Genomic DNA, 21344 nt, shown 5'->3' with positions numbered 1-21344 from the left:
GTATCCTTAATTTAGCACAGGGGCTATTTTTAATAAATCTTGGAGCAGCTAAAAACAACTGTATGCTAACAGTGACACTAGGAAACATGCTACTCTTTTACTCTTTTTTCTTCTTTTTTAAAAGTCTGTGCTTTAGCTCATGTTTGACTTGAAAGGGTTTTTTTCCTTAAAATCTGCACACACTGTCAGTGGGGAAGAAGTGTTCCATGAAGGTTGGTCATGTGATAGACCAGACAGTCACAGTCAGAACATTCCAAACACCATTCCTATTCCCTTGGTTACTAAGGCAATACACACAACCCAAACAACATATCAACACTTACCTTAGGTGGTTTTCTTGATGATGGATACAAAAAATCAGTAGCAGTTGTAAGGAGGATTGCCAGCACAGCCACCATATCAGAGGGAATGAAAAGAGAGAAAAAAGAAGAAACACAAAGTGAACCTGGGGCTTTCATATCACATTCTACACATTTTTCACTTCACAGATGATGATCAGAAGACAATGTAAGAAATTTTAAATCATTAAATTTGGTGTTAATGTGAATGGCTTACTCAAAAAATTCATAAGAAACACAAAAGAACGTGCCTTTTTTTTTTTAAACAAAAAGCATGTCCATTGAGTCATTCAGAGAGATTTTTTAAGTTTCCAAGGACACATAAAAGCAGACACTGGGCCAAGAAAAATGTCACCATCTTTTTAACATGTGATTAAATCTCCCTAGAGCATATGCTTTTAAAATGTAGCAGTTTTTCAGACTTCATGTGGTTTTCATAAAACCAATATTGTACTTTAGTTACATAAGGATAAATATGTACTTTAATTTATACAAGAGCTACCATCAAAATATTGTTATCTATGTAGTCTACTAATCTTATGTCATGTTTCATGCAAATAGATAAAGCAAATTGGTATTTTGGACCTAAGAAAGCTGATATATGTCCCACTTAAAACAGTTTTCCTTTAACCACTGTAAGAGCAGAATCTTACTTTCTCTCAGTTCATTTTGTCTTTAAAAAAATTATCAATTGATTACATAGATGGAATTACCACAGTCCGAGTCCTAAAGAGGCATGGGAAGGAGGAAAAAGAGCAAGAATACTGAAAATTGGGATGAAACCACCATCCCAATGGGAAACCACAGTAAACAACTGATGACTGCAGCATGCCTTCATGCCGCATCTTATTATTTACTAAGTACTTTTTTCCAAAACAATCCTGCAAAGTAGGCAGAACAAGTACTGTAATCTATCTCTTAAAAAAATGAAGGAAATGAAGTTGAGAAAGGTTTCCTAACCTATCCACAGTTTCACATCTTCCAACTCCTAAATCCAGTGGTTTTTCCATTGCATTCATTATATGACCTTTACTAAATGTAGCTATAACTAGTTTCTTCTGGTAAAGTGATGCCATGAAATGCATTCTGTAAATCTAATACATAGATATATAAATGCCTCTTCTGTTTTATAAAATGTTATTTGAGTGACAGTATGCTACTAAAGAAAGTATTCATTTAATTCAGATTCAAATGATGTTTTCTTTTTTAAAGCAGATATAGTTTCCCAATTTCCACTGACAGAAGCTCCTCATACCACCCAACACATATTTTTTAAAGACCCAGGTTAGAAATGCAAGGATTTAAGTTCCAGTCCTATTCTGATCAGCACATGAGCTTTGACTAGCTCTATTTCTAACCTGGCCTGGTTCATTCTTCCTTAGACAACCTAGTAACCCTTCATTCCCAAAAGTTCAACAGAGCGATGCTAAATTTTGTGTGGAAAGCCAGAATTCCTGTTTTCAGGAAACCTACCAGCCTCAGCTTCCCAGGCAGCAGAGGTGACATGTGCCCAGGTCAATAGGTTTTCTTATATGCTAACTACTCATTAGTTCCTCTACTGTTCTAGAAATCTTATCTTGCTTTCATCCTCACATTAACAACTCAAAAACACCTTGTAATCTTACAAAATCTCACTAGAAGAAATTCCTCTGATATCACTTGGCTAAAAATACTCACAGCATTCTAATATATGGATTCTAAACCCTGAACTAATGAACTACATTAGTTCAATCAGATGGTTGTCTTAATACAATTAAGTGTTGAAAAATAATATATTTTTGTTTCTCTACAATCACCTGTTTCCTGTAAGAAATAATAATAAGTGTATCTTGGGTAAAATTCTAAAGAAAAGTTAAGTGTTCAGATATCAACCTGAGAGGTTTTGCAAACATATTCACAATTAATAAAAATTAAGGGGCTAGGAATTATTGATCTCTAGGATCCCTTCCTGCTTAATCATTCAAAAATGCTTGGCTCTGTTGACTGAACTGTTCCCAACCTTCCTTTCACCATACTAATTTGTTAACTTCAAAACTAGCAGTTCAACTCTATTCTCATGAGAAAGGGGAAGAAATCTCATAGCTTTAAGCCTTGTTTAAAGAGAAGGAGCTCAGGATGAGAAAACTGACTTTCCACTGAAAGGGCATGGGAATAAAAAAGGTAGAATCAAAAATAGCACAGAGCTCTTTTTTAGTTACCACAGCCCTCACTTAGCTCCCAGAGAACAAATTAAGAGCCAGAACCAAAGCATAAGACAGATGAATGAACACACATGTGGTTCACAGTTAGGTAGATGAGTTTATTCTTTCATGTGTATGGGGAAGGAAGGATCACTACATTTGTATGTGCTATTTATCCCATTATAATTGGAATTGTGAAGCTAATGCATTTTATTTTTCCTTGAAATTGCAAAAAATGAAAGAAAGGCACCCCATTCTATTCCTCACTACAGTCCTCATGTAAAATCTGGCTGAGAGCTTGAAAATTTGTCACAAATACTTTGCACAATAAGGTGGGCACAATAGCTACACTATTTTTTTTTTTATTTGAAATAGGTAACTGTAGCCTAGGTACAAGTAAGTTTCACCAGTTATCAAATCATTGCAAAAGCTTCCTATTTTTAGAGAAAGTAAATATTTACTACCACTTTAATATGCTTGATTTTAATTCTAAGAAACCTTTTATCTTTGATTTTCATTAACTAGGAATGTATATCCAGAAATAGTACTTATTTTGTACATAGGTATGGGAAACATCTGTTCAGAGCAGGTGGAACACTGAAAAGCTCATGTATAGCAAAATCCACTCTTCCTTTAAAAACAATGTTTGGAAAAGTCTTTTAAAAGTTTTGTTGGCAAAAAATTGTAATTTCTGCATACTATAGCAATCACATTAATTAGCACTGATAAAGTTAATACGTTTTATATTTTACATTTCAGTTAGCTAAATTATAATAGGATGGCTAGAAATAGAGGCCAGAATTGGCCACACAGAATATGAGAGAACTCTCTGAGGTTCTAAAGTGTTTCCTCTACAACACAGCTGCATGCCAATCACCACTAGTAGCAAAGACCAAGACCTATTTTGTAGCCAGAAGTGCTTTTACCTCCTCAGCTGGTCAATAATGAAACGACCCTTTCTTCATCACCATTCCAATAATGTTTCCTTTCCTCCCCTCAGGAAACAAGCCTTATTTCACAGTTTTTGAGCACTTAATAGAATCTGGCCTTTTACTCAGAATGCTAGAAGATCATGCAAGAATATCAATATATCACTTCTCCCTTTCCCTCTCTCATTTCCTGAGTAGAGAGTGACATGCTTAGAATGGATATAAGCTCGACAGAAGAAGGATAGCCACTGTCCTAATCCCTTCAAAATTCTGGCCTCTCCCTAGTAAGGGCCAGATGTGAGCAAGTTATTTAGTGTATCACAGAATTCCTCTTTTTTCAAGATGCAGTCCACTTCCTGCTCTCCCATGTCTAACTAGATTGTATTTGTTTTTATTTACTCAAATATTTATTCTGTATATATTTTTATATGTTTCCATTAGGCTGCAAGATTGTTATTAGTGGGAGTTGTTATATTCTTGGGATGACTAATGCCTAGCACAATGCCTGGCACAGACTATGAATTTAATAAATGCTTACTGATTGATACAAATATAATTTATAATGGCACAGCATTTTTAGGTGTGAGTTAGATATATTGACAGAGAGTTCACATTCCAAGTGAGGAGTGGCCAAGGCAAAGGTGAAGGGGAAGAGGAAGAAGGGGAGGGGAGAGGAGAGGAGAGGAGGAGTCTTTTGGAGATCGATGGTCAATCTTTGAAACAAAGAATAAAATATGCTAATACTAATAAAGTAATGAAAAATAATATATGTATCAGAAAGACAACAATATTATGAAACCAGTACAAAACAGATCTCATACAAATAATTGGATGAACAAACACTTATCAGTTCTGTTGAAAATAATAAAAAATAGTTATTAGAGGAAAATATTGTGTTCTTGTGTCTATTTCACTGGTAAATTCCATTCACTCTGAAAGAAGCTGCCCTAAAGGCTTCAGTAAGCTGATGCAGTAGTGTGTCCATTAAACAGTAATCAAGTAGCCTAAAAAATTTAACATACTCCCTTAGACATGTTTAATTTATACACAGAGACTGAATGGCTAACATCTTCATTTAGCTAATGGTGACATTCCCTGTTAATAACAACAACCGAAAACATATATTCTGAAACTTTAAATCTGAAGAACCCCTACAATTTAAGAATAACAGATTTAAGTCTAGCTTTTAATGCTATATAGAGGTGAGCTGAATTTCTCTACAATTTGGAATTCTGAAAACAAATCATGAAACCAAAGAGATAAGGACTTCTGCAATGTTGTAATTATATTGTATTCTTTCTCTCTCTCTGACAATTGGAGTTAAGTGACTGCTCAAGATCACACACTATTAAATATCTTGGGTCAAATTTGAACTCAGCCTTCTGACTTCAGAGCCAGTGCTCTATCCACTACATCCACCTAGCCACCGTTTACTATATCATATTCTGCTAGACACTAAAATCATTGGATCACCTTTTAAGGCCCTTTTAAGTCATCTTTCTCTCTTTAGAGATGAAGAAACTTGAGGCATAGAAATATGGTGACTTAACCAGGATTCTACATCTATTAAATGTCTGGCTCAGGACTTCCGGTTAAGATGGCGGAGAGGAGGCTCACAGTTGCATAAGCTCCGCGCTTTCTCTCACTATCCACTTCATTACAAGCCTCTGAATCAATGCTTGACTGAAAAAAACCCACAAATAGTTACCAAGAGAAGCCATCCTTGAGATCCGCCAAGAAAGGTCTGTCTTTACTGGAGGGCTGGGGCGGTTTTAGATCGGGCGCAGGCTGAGGGCAGCGGCAGTGAGAGCACGGGAGCAGAGCTGAGAGGGGGTGGGGAGTGATCGTAGCCGTCTCTGCGGGGAGAGCTTCGCTACAGGTTTGGAACCTGCAGCAAGTCAACAGCCCAGCAGAGAAGCTAAAAACACCGGGGCTGAAGAATACAACCCTAAACAGCTGGAGTCTCTCAGGACCTGGCCCCCCCCCCTTCCCCCCCCTCAGTGACTCAGCACGCTTTGGGATCTCAGAGCGCAGGCGCAGCACAGTCCTGCTAGTGCCTCACTGCTGCCCCCTGCAGTCTGTAGAGGAAGCTCGATAACACACCCAGCCCCCCCCCCAAAGAAAGACTCCAGTTTTTTCTGTTTTTCTTTGGTAGTTTATCTCTGATTAATAGACAGAATGAGCAAGAAGCTGAAGAGGACTTTAACCCTTGACAGCTTCTATACAGATAGAGAGCAGACTCTAAATCCTGAGGAGACTAAAAACAGGCAGTCCCCAGGTGATTCCCCAAAGGAGAAATCATCTGTTCCTCAGCACAGATGAACCTCATAGAAGTGATTAAAAAGGCTCTCACAAGGGAGCTAGAAGAAAAATGGGAAAAGAGTCTGGAGAAAGTTAAAGAGAGAGTGGATAAAGAAGTAAAATCCTTGAAAAATAGGATTAGTGAACTGGAAACAGAAAACAGCTCTCTAAAAAACAAAATTGGCGAAATGGAAAAAAATTCCACAGAACAAAAGAACTCAATTGGACAATTAGAGAAAGATTTTAAAAAAGTGAGTGAAGAGAATACTTCACTGAAAATCAGAATTGAACAAGTGGAATTGAATGACTCGAGGAGACAAGAAGAATCAGTCAAGCAAATCCAAAAAAATCAAACAATGGAGAAAAATGTGAAATACCTTCTGGGGAAGACAACAGACCTGGAAAACAGATCCAGGAGAGACAATCTGAGAATCATTGGACTCCCAGAAAAACATGATGAAAAAAAAAAGCCTGGACACTGTCTTCCAGGAAATCATCAAAGAGAACTGCCCAGAAGTCATAGGAACAGAGGAAAAAATAAACATTGAAAGGATTCATCGATCACCCACTGAAAGGGATCCTAAAATCAAAACACCAAGGAATATAGTGGCCAAATGCCAGAACCCTCAGGTGAAAGAAAAAATATTGCAAGCGGCTAGAAAAACCCAATTCAAGTATCAAGGAGCCACAATAAGGATCACCCAGGATCTGGCAGCATCCACATTAAAAGATCGAAGGGCCTGGAATATGATATTCCGAAAGGCTAAGGAACTTGGTATGCAACCAAAAATAACTTACCCAGCGAGAATGAGCATCTTTTTCCAGGGAAGAAGATGGACATTCAACGAAGTAAGCGAATTTCATCTATTTCTGATGAAAAAACCAGAACTTAACAAAAAGTTTGATCCACAAATATAGAACTCAAGAGAAATCTAAAAAGGTAAAGATTAATCTTGGGAACTATATTTTGACTATATAGATGTATAAAGAATACATGTATACCTTGTTCTAGAAATTGATGTGGAAAGGACATTGTACCAGAAAAAGGGTAAAGTGGGGGTAGTACATCTCATGAAGAGGCATAGGAAACCTATTATACCTGAGAGAAAGAATGGAGGGGGATGAATATAGTGGGTATCTTACTGCCTTCAGAATTGGCTTTAAGTGAAAAATCTTAAGACATATTCAATCTATGGTGAAACTTCTCCCATCTCATTGAAAAGTGAGAAGGGAAAAGTGGAAAGGGAAGGAATAAGCTAAGCGGAAGGGAATACGGGAACTGGGAGGGAAAGGGGTAAGATAGGGGGAGGAACTCTAAGGCGGGGGGAGGGACACTAAAAAGGGAGGGCTGTGAGAAGCAAGGGGTGCTCACAAGCTTAATACTTGGAAGGGGGGGAAAGGGGAAAGAAGGGAGAAAAGCATAAACCGGGGTTAACAAGATGGCAAGTAATACAGAATTGGTCATTCTAACCATAAACGTGAACGGGGTAAACTCCCCCATAAAGAGGAAGCGGTTAGCAGAATGGATTAAAAGCCAGAATCCTACAATATGTTGTTTACAGGAAACACACCTGAAGCGGGGAGATACATGCAGGTTAAAGGTAAAAGGTTGGAGCAAAATCTACTATGCTTCAGGTGAAGTCAAAAAAGCAGGGGTAGCCATCCTGATCTCAGATCAAGCTAAAGCAAAAATTGACCTAATTAAAAGAGATAAGGAAGGACACTATATCTTGCTAAAGGGTAGCATGGATAATGAAGCACTATCTATATTAAACATATATGCACCAAGTGGGGTAGCATCTAAATTCTTAAAAGAGAAACTAAGAGAGCTGCAAGAAGAAATAGACAGTAAAACTATAATAGTGGGAGATCTTAACCTTGCACTCTCAGAATTAGATAAATCAAACCAGAAAATAAATAAGAAAGAAGTCAAAGAGGTAAACAGAATACTAGAAAAGCTAGATATGATAGATCTCTGGAGAAAATGTAATGGAGACAGAAAGGAATACACTTTCTTTTCAGCAGTTCATGGAACCTATACAAAAATTGACCATATATTAGGACATAAAAACCTCAAACTCAAATGTAGTAAGGCAGAAATAGTAAATGCATCCTTTTCAGACCACGATGCAATGAAAATTACATTCAACAAAAAAGCAGGGGGAAGTAGACCAAAAAATAATTGGAAACTAAATAATCTCATACTAAAGAATGATTGGGTAAAACAGCAAATCATAGACATAATTAATAACTTCACCCAAGAAAACGATAATAATGAGACATCATACCAAAATGTATGGGATGCAGCCAAAGCGGTAATAAGGGGAAATTTCATATCTCTAGAGGCCTATTTGTATAAAATAGAGAAAGAGAAGGTCAATGAATTGGGTTTGCAATTAAAAATGCTAGAAAAGGAACAAATTAAAAACCCCCAGTCAAACACTAAACTTGAAATTCTAAAAGTAAAAGGTGAGATCAATAAAATTGAAAGTAAAAAAACTATTGAATTGATTAATAAAACTAAGAGTTGGTTCTATGAAAAAACCAACAAAATAGACAAACCCTTAGTAAATCTGATTAAAAAAAGGAAAGAGGAAAATCAAATTGTTAGTCTTAAAAATGAAAAGGGAGAACTCACTACTAACGAAGAGGAAATTAGAGCAATAATTAGGAGTTACTTTGCCCAACTTTATGCCAATAAATTCGACAACTTAAATGAAATAGAAAAATACCTCCAAAAATACAGCTTGCCCAAACTAACAGAGGAAGAAGTAAATATCCTAAACAGTCCCATCTCAGAAAAAGAAATAGAACAAACTATCAATCAACTCCCTAAGAAAAAATCCCCAGGACCAGATGGATTTACATGTGAATTCTACCAAACATTTAAAGAACAATTAACTCCAATGTTATATAAACTATTTGAAAAAATAGGGATTGAAGGAGTCCTACCAAACTCCTTTTATGACACAGATATGGTACTGATACCTAAACCAGGTAGGCTGAAAACAGAGAAAGAAAATTATAGACCAATCTCCCTAATGAATATTGATGCTAAAATCTTAAATAAAATATTAGCAAAAAGATTACAGAAAATTGTCACCAGGATAATACACTATGACCAAGTAGGATTTATACCAGGAATGCAGGGCTGGTTCAATATTAGGAAAACTATTAACATAATTGACTATATCAATAACCAAACAAACAAAAACCACATGATCATCTCAATAGATGCAGAAAAAGCATTTGATAAAATCCAACATCCATTCCTAATAAAAACACTTGAGAGCATAGGAATAAATGGACTTTTCCTTAAAATAGTCAGGAGCATATATTTAAAACCATCAGTAAGCATCATATGCAATGGGGAAAAACTGGAACCTTTCCCAGTACGATCTGGAGTGAAGCAAGGTTGCCCACTATCACCATTATTATTTAATATCGTATTAGAAACACTAGCCTCGGCAATAAGAGTCGAGAAAGATATAAAAGGAATTAGAGTAGGCAATGAGGAAACCAAACTATCACTCTTTGCAGATGATATGATGGTATACCTAGAGAACCCCAGAGATTCTACCAAAAAGCTATTGGAAATAATTCATAATTTTAGCAAAGTAGCTGGCTACAAAATAAATCCCCATAAATCCTCAGCATTTTTATACATCACCAACAAAACCCAACAGCAAGAGATACAAAGAGAAATTCCATTCAGAATAACTGTTGATACCATAAAATATTTGGGAATCTATCTACCAAAGGAAAGTCAGGAATTATATGAGCAAAATTATAAAAAAGTCTCCACACAAATAAAGTCAGACTTAAATAATTGGAAAAATATTAAGTGCTCTTGGATCGGCCGAGCGAACATAATAAAGATGACAATACTCCCTAAACTAATCTATTTATTTAGTGCTATACCAATCAGACTTCCAAGAAAATATTTTATTGATCTAGAAAAAATAACAACAAAATTCATATGGAACAATAAAAAGTCGAGAATCTCAAGGGAATTAATGAAAAAAAAATCAAATGAAGGTGGCCTAGCTGTACCTGATCTAAAATTATAGTATAAAGCAGCAGTCACCAAAACCATTTGGTATTGGCTAAGAAATAGATTAGTGGATCAGTGGAAAAGGCTAGGCTCACAAGACAGAATAGTCAACTATAGCAATCTAGTGTTTGACAAACCCAAAGCCCCTAACTTCTGGGAAAAGAATTCAATATTTGATAAAAACTGCTGGGATAATTGGAAATTAGTATGGCAGAAATTAGGCATGGACCCACACTTAACACCATATACCAAGATAAGATCAAAATGGGTCTATGACCTAGGCATAAAGAACGAGACTATAAATAAATTAGAGGAACATAGAATAGTTTATCTCTCAGACTTGTGGAGGAGAAAGAAATTTGTGACCAAAGATGAACTAGAGACCATTACTGACCACAGAATAGAAAATTTCGATTACATCAAATTAAAAAGCCTTTGTACAAATAAAACTAATGCAAACAAGATTAGAAGGGAAGCAACAAACTGGGAAAACATTTTCACAGTTAAAGGTTCTGATAAAGGCCTCATTTCCAAAATATATAGAGAACTGACTCAAATTTATAAGAAATCAAGCCATTCTCCAATTGATAAATGGTCAAAGGATATGAACAGACAATTTTCAGAGGATGAGATTGAAACTATTACCACTCATATGAAAGAGTGTTCCAAATCATTATTGATCAGAGAAATGCAAATTAAGACAACTCTGAGATACCACTACACACCTGTCAGATTGGCTAAGATGACAGGAAAAAATAATGATGAATGTTGGAGGGGATGCGGGAAAACTGGGACACTAATGCATTGTTGGTGGAGTTGTGAACGAATCCAACCATTCTGGAGAGCAATCTGGAATTATGCCCAAAAAATTATCAAAATGTGCATATCCTTTGATCCAGCAGTGTTTCTATTGGGCTTATATCCCAAAGAAATACTAAAGAAGGGAAAGGGACCTGTATGTGCCAAAATGTTTGTAGCAGCCCTGTTTGTAGTGGCTAGAAACTGGAAAATGAATGGATGCCCATCAATTGGAGAATGGCTGGGTAAATTGTGGTATATGAATGTTATGGAATATTATTGTTCTGTAAGAAATGACCAGCAGGATGAATACAGAGAGGCTTGGAGAGACCTACATGAACTGATGCTAAGTGAAATGAGCAGAACCAGGAGATCATTATACACTTCGACAACGATATTGTATGAGGACATATTTTGATGGAAGTGGATTTCTTTGACAAAGAGACCTGAGTTTCAATTGATAAATGACGGACAAAAGCAGCTACACCCAAAGAAAGAACACTGGGAAACGAATGTGAACTATCTGCATTTTTGTTTCTCTTCCCGGATTATTTATACCTTCTGAATCCAATTCTCCCTACGCAACAAGAGAACTGTTCGGTTCTGCAAACATATATTGTATCTAGGATATACTGCAACATATCCAACATATAAAGGACTGCTTGCCATCTAGGGGAGGGGGTGGAGGGAGGGAGGGGAAAAAAAAATCGGAACAGAAATGAGTGTAAATATAATGTAATTATTAAAAAAAAAAAAAAAAAAAAAAAAAAGGATAATGCTATAAAAAATTACCCTGACATGGGTTCTGTCAATAAAAAGTTATTTAATAAATAAATAAATAAGTTTAAAAAAAAAAAAAAAAAAAAAAAAAATGTCTGGCTCAGAATGAGAACTCAAGTATTTCTGACTCCACACCAATTTTCTAATCACTGCAACAGCAACTTGCTATTTCTGATTTCCTTAAGCCTTACTTAGATTCCTCTACTCAAAGATATCCTATATCCTTATTGTCCTATGAAAACTCCATGCTCATTCTTCTGACTTTTTGATCTTGTTACTCTCTTCAGTCAGTCATAAATAATGTCTTCTATCCCTTGTGTTTCACTGAATCTCAAGGTCCAGCTCAGATCTCAACTCTTCCATGAAGATTTCTCCAACTATCATAACTTTCACTGATTTCCAAATTCTCCCTGCCCTCCCCCAAATCTTATAGTCTTAGTTGTACACACATTTGTGCTCTTAATGACAGGTATTTAGCAATTAAATAAATTAGACCTAACTGAATTTAAAATTCTTAAAGGGTTTTTACCACAACACATACTATTTCTATTTGTCCCATAATAATTAAGTGAAACTTAAATGATACATTAATTTCTGCACATATCCTTTGTACAATTTCATTAGTTCTGCTGTATTTGATGTATGTATCCTTGAGTTCCCAAACTCTGAAAACTCACCGTGATGTTGAAGGGCCATTGAAACTGATGAGAGAAAACTCAGTAATACTAGACGTGTCACACACTGACCAAAGTTAAAGACCAAGCTTAAGGATCTGGGTAATTCATAATTTCTACATCAGGTAGCACTGCCTTCCTTGCAATGGTGATCTTGAATGTTGGAGAAAAATTTTTTGTTTATTTGTACTTTCAGCTCTTCCAGTAACTTTACCAAAGTTCTCATTTTCAACCTAATATCTTTGCAAAACTGGGTTTTCAGCGACAACTGAGGGGTAACAGGAAGTAAGATGGTGTTATCCGATGGGATTCCTAAATCTGAAAATTTGTTCATTGCCCAATAGACACAGACATTCTATTAGTAATTTTGCTGATTTACAAATTGATGTGTCTTATTTTTTCTAAGTTATTAGGATATCAACACTTTTCAAGTAATTTGGAACTAAATTAATAAATCAAACAGGTACTTAGACACTAACTATAATTATTATCCAAATTCTCTAAATATTTAAAGCTAAAACTACTTTTTTAAAAAAGTGATCAGCTTGGTCACACCTATGTTCACTTTCCTTTCTTAATTCACCCAAAATACACCAAAAAAAAAATCAACTGTGCTTATTTAAGTTGTGGGATAATTGTATATAGTTTCATTTGTTTATAAAATTGGATCTTTATCCTAGTAATTAAATCATTCAAATCTACCTTAAAATTTTCCAGAATAAGGAACCTTCTTGGATTGCATAGATTGAAGATTTGGAACTAGAAAGCAACTGAGAGACTGGCTAGTCCAATATTCTATAGAACAGGTAATAAGCAAGTTTGAAAGTCACCTAAGCTTCAAGTCACTTGATATGTGAAAGAGTCAGAACTTGAACTCCTCGTATGAGGACATATTTTGATGGAAGTGGATTTCTTTGACAAAGAGACCTAACTAAGTTTCAATTGATAAATGACGGACATAAGCAGCTACACCCAAAGAACGAATACTGGGAAACAAATGTGAACTATCTGCATTTTAGTTTTTCTTCCCGGGTTATCTATACCTTCTGAATCCAATTCTCCCTATGCAACAAGAGAACTGTTTGGTTCTGCAAACATATAATATATATAGGATATACTGCAACATATCCAACATATAAAGGACTGCTTGCCATCTAGGGGAGGGGGTGGAGGGAGGGAGGGGGAAAAAAAAATCGGAAAAGAAACGAGTGCAAGGAATAATGTTGTCATTATAAAGTAATCATTAAATTAAAAAAAAAAATAAATATTCCAAAAGAAAAAAAAAAAAGAACTTGAACTCCTCATTTTAGTCTTTAAATCCAGCACAATACCATATTGATTCCCTCTATCACATGAAAAATAACAACCTAGATCAGAACAATTTCATCTTAGAAAACAATAAGAGGAAAAGCAATCCTAAACCCAAGCAAACTTCAGTTTTACTTTTCTCTTTTGTGGAATGTCTTTTCCCAATAGGACAAGACAAGTTTTTAAAGAAAATAAGCATACTAAAGATGTAGGGATATTGGAAGAGGGATGGAAAGATTGGATGACAAATCTGATCCCCTCCTCCCCACAAAATTAATAAACTATGCCACTGAATCTAGGAAATTTTTAAGGAACTTGCTAAGAACAGATGTATAAATGCAAACATAGGAATGCTGAAGCATCAGCTTTCATACTTGACATCTGGTCTAACATATTGTTATACCTTACTATACGAAGAAAAAATAAATAAAACTCCTTCAATAGCAAAATGGGTGCCAGAGCGGCTGGTCTAACAGTTCTATGGACTACAGGTGAATATTTTAAAGATAAAATAAATCCATCAAGACAATATGGATCTAATATTTAAATTTTTACAGTTAATTATCTCATCATGTGTTGGAATCCTTACTAACTGCTAAGTAGTTAGAGTTGATCTAATCTTACAAAAAGATGTTTTGGGCAGAACCTGAAACAAGGTACTAAGTAGAACTACCCATAATCCCTCTCTCTGGAAGGAGCATAAATAGGCCAATGGGCCAGTCGGAGAGCTGGAGAGAGGAAGACGCTACAAGTCGAGATTTCACCGGAATGACATGAAGACTGGAGCTGGCTGGAGGCTGAAGAAAACAGAGGCAGAGGCTGAAGGACCAGACCTTTGGATTTAAAGACATTTGGAGAGAGCTCTTGGAACCAAGCAGAGAGATAGGCCTCTAAGCTAACCGGGCTAGAAGAAAAAGCTCACAACATTTTGGCGCCCTGAACGTGGGACAAACAGACCCCTCAGTGGATTTCAGTGGAAAAGCTCCGATCCTGATTCAAGTGGAAAAGCCTCTGATCCTGATCCAGTGGAAAAAACTTCAACCCAGAAATTAGGGTGAGTGCAACAAAGAAATTTTGTTAGAAGAGTTAAAGTAGAATTTCAGCTAAGATGGGACAGATATTTAGAAAACAGTCTGTTTCTGTTCAAGGAAAATGTTTAGAGAGCATTGTCAAAATTATGGAAAGCCAAGGTTTAATTATAAGTTTACAGCAAATCACTGAATTTTTACAAACTGTAAAGGATATATGTCCTTGTTTCTCTCTTGATAAGGAATTAGATCTAAATGAATGGAAATTGGTTGGAGAGGATCTTTGTCAATTCTATGATAAAAATGGGCCTAACTCAATAATTAATACATATAATGTAATACAATTGGCTATAAGAAGTTATTTAAGTGATAGAATGATGAAAAGGAAAGTACAGGAGGAAGTGCCAACTTTACTAGGTGAAAAAGAGGACAAATCAGATGAGAATGGAGTTAATTACAATTCTGAGTATGATACTTCACAGAAGGAGGAATTAGGTGATTCCACATCTCATGACCCTCCCCCCGCAATTAACCCTTCATGGGTAGAACAAGGGGAAGGGAGTGAGACAGAAACACAGTCAGCTTCTCCTGTAAAGCAGAATTTAACAAGATTAGAAAAAGCATTAATTAAAGCAAAAAATGAAGGAGATCCTGTGATTGAAGAGCTCAACTCCTCAGGTCAAAAAGAGAGAAAATACACTCCTTTTAATTTGGGAAAAATTAAAGATTTGAAAAAGGGTTGCACTCTTTATGGGGCTACATCATCTTATGTGAAGATGTTACTGGATAATTTGTCTTATGAAATCCTAACCCCGAATGACTGGAAATCCATAGTGGAAATTTGTCTAGAACCGGGACAAAATTTATTGTGGCTTTCGGAGTTTCATGAATTATGTAGGATTCAAGCCCAACACAATAGGCAAACAGGAGCTATTGTACAAGTTGCTTTTGACCAACTAGCTGGTGAAGGTCAGTATGCAGAGAGCTCAGAACAGATTTATTATCCCATAACAGTGTATGAGCAAATTTCTAAGGCTGCAATAAAAGCTTGGAATTCTCTCCCTGGACAGAAAGATGGAAATAATGTTTTCACAAAAATAGAGCAAGGTCCCAATGAACCTTTTGCAGATTTTGTGGGACGTTTACAAACAGCTGTAATAAGAACCATTGGAGACAATGCAGCAACAGAAATAATGACCAGACATCTGGCTAAAGAAAATGCCAATGAGATTTGCAAAAGAATTATATGGGGGCTAGACAAAGATGCTCCTTTAGAGGAAATCATTAGATGCTGTGCCACAGTGGGCACAAATGCTTATTATGCCCAGACAATGATGAACATGGAAAGACAAGGTCCTTCTTGGCAGAGGAATTCTAGAGAAACTCGTCGATGTTTTCACTGCGGAAAAATTGGACATTTGAGAGCTCATTGTAGATATGGAGATAGAGTGAGAAGACAGGGTGAGAGAAAACCCAAAACCCCATATCCAAAATGTAACCAAGGCTTTCATTGGGCCTCTAAATGTATATTGACCCAGAAGAATGAGAGGCAGGGCCCAGCTCCAAAGTATCAATCAAAGGACAGGTGGGGCATGATAGCAGCTGAGGTTACACCCAGAGAGACTTTAGAAATTCAGGACTCTGATGTCATCAACCAACAGAAAAGCAATCAGGATTACAGTTGGGAAGAATACAGGCTTTTTAAGACAACAAGACAATATCCAATGCAAACAACTCCAATGTAATTACCAGATGATGAGGAGAAATCCCAAATTTGGTAAATAGAAGAGAATTAAATAGGTTAATTGCTTGGGGAAGAGGATCTGCTTATATTTCCACAGGTGGAAAAGGAATCAGATGGCTAACAATGAGACTGTCAAAAGAACTTTAAAATCTTCAGCTTTCAGTTCCTGAAAAACCAGCAAGAATCACTGGATTCCCTGAGATGAAAAACTGTTGATGAGACTTTTTGCAGTACTTCAGAGCTTACAGGAATTATTAGATTCCTGGCGCATGAACTAATGAACAATGGATTCCTTATGGACTATTTCTAGGACTTATGGACATTTGTAAATTTTCAGGTCGATTTATGTTGTTACATTACTACTAGCCTGTGTTATATTACTATGTGCTTATGTATTTTAAGCAATTGCAAGAATCATTGGATTTCTTGAGATGAAAGATTGTTGATGAGACTTTTGCAGTAGTTAAATTTTCATGTTGATTCATGTTATTTGTTACATTACCACTAGCCTGTGTTATATTGCTGTGTGCTTTTGTAAATTATGTATAATGCCTCCCATATTGATGGATTTATGTATACCATGTATATCTGTTACAAAGTTCTGGCCCATATTGATGGATTTATGTGTACCCCCTCAGGAACCCCCTATGTTTTAAAACAAAAGAAAGGGGGAGATGTTGGAATCCTTACTAACTGCTAAGTAGTTAGAGTTGATCTAATCTTACAAAAAGATGTTTTGGGCAGAACCTGAAACAAGGTACTAAGTAGAACTACCCATAATCCCTCTCTCTGGAAGGAGCATAAATAGGCCAATGGGCCAGTCGGAGAGCTGGAGAGAGGAAGACGCTACAAGTCGAGATTTCACCGGAATGACATGAAGACTGGAGCTGGCTGGAGGCTGAAGAAAACAGAGGCAGAGGCTGAAGGACCAGACCTTTGGATTTAAAGACATTTGGAGAGAGCTCTTGGAACCAAGCAGAGAGATAGGCCTCTAAGCTAACCGGGCTAGAAGAAAAAGCTCACAACAATCATGTAATGCAGTTATGGAGGACTTTACTGAAAGCATCCAATGAGTGATAAAATAAGCAATAAAACTGCACTATAATAGTAAGGGAAATATTCACTAAGTCATATTTAATGGATGATTAAAACTCAAAGGACAACTTCAGTTCTCTTAGTCATAAAATTATCCGAAAGCACAATCACAAGTTGCTCAGGTGAACAGACACTATTAAATGTTTTATTTTATTTTATTTTTGCTGAGGCAATTGGGTTAAGTGATGTTTTAATTTTTAATTGAATTCACGAGTTGAATCTTGTTATCAAAGTCAAAGGGAAATCACAGGAGCCTAGAGTCACAGAACTCAATTTTGAAAGGATCCAAAAGTTATCAATGCAACCTCATTCCTTGTGCAGGAATCCAGAACTTTTTCATAGCAACTACTGTTTAGGTACAACCACTCTCCAAACTTATATTTCTGATTTTATGAAATTCAAATGTATAATTTTACAACTGAATGAACTAAATTTCATCTTACTCAACTTGGAACATTATTGTAGTCTGTTAGTACTTAGCACACTTCCTGGCATATGGTAGGTAATTAAATATTTGACTAATTGACTATCAAGGTATTTTTGAATCCTGATTTACTTGTTTACTCGTCTGTTACCTCTTCCAACTTCATGTAATCTGCAACTTAAACAAAGATGCCTTCATCCTTATACCTATGCCTTTATCCAGTCACTGGAAAAAAACATATGTAATAGCACAAACCCAAGTTCAGGTCTCTAAAGCATTCCCTTCCAAGCTGCCACTATCCTATTAATGAATACTCTTTGGATCTTGTATTCTACCAATTACAAATCCACTTATACGTCCTATTTTCTGATCCACATGTTATTTTAATTCTGCCACAAATACAGCATTAAAAATTCTATCAAATGCTTCCCTGAAATATAAGCATGGTAAATTTATAGGATGCATCATCTTACCAATCTTGAAATAAGAATAACAGTCCAAATAGAACTTTAAGGTTTGCAAAGTACTTTAAATATGTATCTCATTGAAGTTACATAGTTTTGTAGTTACAACATCTGTTTTTAATGTCCATTTTACAGACAAGACTGAAGATCAGAGAGATGAAGTGACTAGTACATGATCACACAGCTAGGGAACATCAGTTAGGATTCAAATTTAGGCCTCCTTGCTTCCAAGTTCAAAATTCTTTTTTATTTATGCCATTTATACCTCACTGCCCCTGAATGATAAGACCTGTTCTTGATGAAGCCATGCTAGCTCTTAAGAGATCAGAACTTCCCTTTTTAAATGCTGATAGACGGTCATTCCTTTATTAATGTATTTAGAATTAGGCAGGAATAAAAATCAAACTTTCCAGGCTCTTCCCCCATCCTTTTTTTAAAAAAAATTAAGACACTATTCTGCCCTCTTCCAATTCTATGCTAATTCAACCTTCTTCTAAAATTCTTCAAAGGTCACCAACATCTCAGCAGTCACATCTAATGAATCTCTGAATGTCCTAGAATTTAGTCTGTTCATTAAGATTTGAAATCATAATTTCAAATTATGTAAGATGCTGCCTGATAGTCTCCTCAATCAACTTAAACTTTCATACCCTGCTAACTATTTTTATGTTGTCCTTCCAAAGCAAAGATCATTCTCCTTAAAAATAAAGATTGAAGCAAACAAGAAAATCAGTTTGTAATTTAGTTTTCCCACTATCATCTTCACTCCCCCCTTTTTTGTTGTTGTTTTAATAAAAGTATAATGCTTCAGAGACAAACTCAAGTCAAATGAAGCCCATCCCAGTGCTTCCCATAAAGTCAAATTTGCTTCCTTTCACAAGGTTCTTTCCTCCACCTTATTGCTTATTCTTTGTCTCTTCATGTACAGACACACCGCAGATCACAATTTACTGGTAACTCTTTTCATGAATAATAGCTCTGGTATTCTCTTCTGCTTTTCTTATTCTTACATTTTACCTATTCCTTTCCATGGTATAGAGTTTGTAAGTTCAGATTTTCTCCTCTTTGTGTAGAGATCAATCCATATTTCCTATACACACATGAGCCTTACAGGAGAAACATAAATACAGCATATTATTTTGACCAGTGGCATCAAACTCAAATAGAAATGACACTACAAATTGAATACTGAACCACAATTTAGAGAACCACAAATTGACATTATCTATATATTGCATTGGGGTTTTGTTTCTTGGTACTTTAATATGGTTTGGGTTCCAGTCTGGAGCTGGCTGAGGGCTATGATTTGACATATCTCTTCTATAAGTTACAGTAAAATTTACCTTCCATTTCTTACAGCAAGTTTCTAAATCCCTTTTCTAGCTCTGTTGGCTAATGCCTACAATTAAACAGTGCAGCAAGCTGCCTGAGAGTTTCAAGATGTGAAAATGAGGTATGTCTAACTATTTCCATCTTGTTATTATTTTGTAAAATATTCCTTCTACTTTACTATATTCTGTTACTCAGTCCAGGTAAGAAGAATTCAAAGATAAAAGATGCAATTAAATTACTTATGGAATTTCCACATCTCATTTCACCTTGTCACTGTTACCCAAAACATCCAATTATTTTTATAGATATAGGTTCCCTGGTCCCTTTTAGGAGGTTGGGGATGTGTGTGTGTGTATGATGCTTAATTTATTTAGTAGACAAAAGCAGGAAATATAAAGTACATGAGATAGATTTCAATTATCTTATTAGAGATGTACATACCTTATTTTACTTTGCTACTCATTTTCTAGAGCCTTCCTTTTACTTTGGATATTGATTCTCTTAGTTAACAAGGCAGATGTTGGCTACCTTAATGAAGAAGGCAGTCCTATCTATATACTACAAACAGGTTCACGAATCCATTAATTGATGCACTTTGGATGTGCAGCTCTTCAATCAACTATATATCCATTTTTAGTAACTGAATTTATAAGGATGCTAGGAGAGATTATCAAAGGTCTTCAGCAATTTCTCTTAAAATGTGTGGTTTCGTAAAAACAAAAATGTCAAAAAATATCAGTTAATAGAAGAAAATAAAGTAACTTAATTAAACAATTACTTTAATGAAATTTTATTTCATTAATGACAAATGTATCTATTCAATATTTGGTACATTATTATTCCATCCCTTTCTTCTATGACCAAAAAAAATTTTAATTAAAATTCACAGCACAGCATCTTTAAACTAATAACACAGCAACAAGAATCACCAATCCAAGACTCAAAGATAGTGCAAAAGTATTACATTCTCTGGGGCTCCTATCTCTGTGGAGCTAGTTCTTGGCCACATTTGCAAAGTCTCCAGCTCTATAATCACCATAGCTACAATTCCCAATCTGATGAGTTCAGCAGGAATCTAAATTAGGTTAACCAAAGCCAGGTTAAAAAGAAACAATGTTCTCTTGCTACTTTTTCCAAATTATCATACAAGAAGACTTTTCATAAACTTATAATTTTATCAAGAATTAAGACCATAAATATTACTACTCTATAAGAAATAACCAGCAGGATGATTTCAGAGACACCTGGGGAAACTTAGATGAACTGATGCTAAGTGAAATGAGCAGAACCAGGAGATCATTATATATAATAGGCAAAAACAAAATTATATGAAGATCAATTCTAATGCACATCAACTGGTCTGAATCACCTCATTGTTGACAAGAGCCATCAAATCTATATTGTTTATTAAGAAAAATTACTTGACTTGCTGGAAAATATAAATATTCCAGTTTATGCAAAAATTAAACCAATTTATATTGACTGAAAACTTTACTATAATGGCTGATCACTGAACATTTGCGTGGGTCTGTCCATTAGTTTCATTTTCCATTTATGAATGATAGATTCAGAAATAAACTGATTATGAAGCAAACCAGAGCAAAGCTGGAGTAAAAAGTCTCAAAACTTAAGCATATTATTCTTTCCTTGGTGGTGATGATAAGTCCACCACTTCATGTAGTTGATGTAATAATATGAAGTATGTTTTTAAAAAGAGTAATAAAAGTTTCAGTGTCTACTGGTGTGGTGCTAGCCTCTAGGATTTAAAAATACTTAAATTTAAGTTGTTGGCTTGATAATGGGATTCTTGCACTAAGTTCTAGAAAACAACATTCCAATATGAATTTCTGATTTTAAAATAAAAAGTTCAAGTTAGTGGAACAAACTAATAACTA

At 35.6% G+C, this 21344-nt stretch overlaps 1 protein-coding gene and 1 long non-coding RNA gene across 4 annotated transcripts in view; one reads left to right on the top strand and one right to left on the bottom strand.

Moving 5' to 3' along the window:
• Positions 1-21344, bottom strand: part of KIF13A (kinesin family member 13A) — a 255185-nt gene that overhangs the window by 149872 nt on the left and 83969 nt on the right. For all 3 annotated transcript variants that reach the window (XM_051970638.1, XM_051970639.1, XM_051970640.1), the window contains exon 3: positions 324-336. In XM_051970638.1, coding sequence (XP_051826598.1) covers positions 324-336 — 13 coding nt within the window. The remainder of the gene's footprint in view (positions 1-323; positions 337-21344) is intronic.
• LOC127544137 (uncharacterized) lies at positions 324-19572 on the top strand. Its single transcript, XR_007949380.1, has 3 exons — positions 324-507; positions 12772-12860; positions 19501-19572. It is a non-coding gene; the product is annotated as an uncharacterized LOC127544137 (long non-coding RNA).

Source organism: Antechinus flavipes, chromosome 1, assembly GCF_016432865.1.
Source record: "Antechinus flavipes isolate AdamAnt ecotype Samford, QLD, Australia chromosome 1, AdamAnt_v2, whole genome shotgun sequence".
Taxonomy (NCBI): Eukaryota; Metazoa; Chordata; class Mammalia; order Dasyuromorphia; family Dasyuridae; genus Antechinus; species Antechinus flavipes.
Note: the sequence above shows the minus strand (reverse complement) of the source record. Positions and strands in the feature narration are given on the sequence as shown.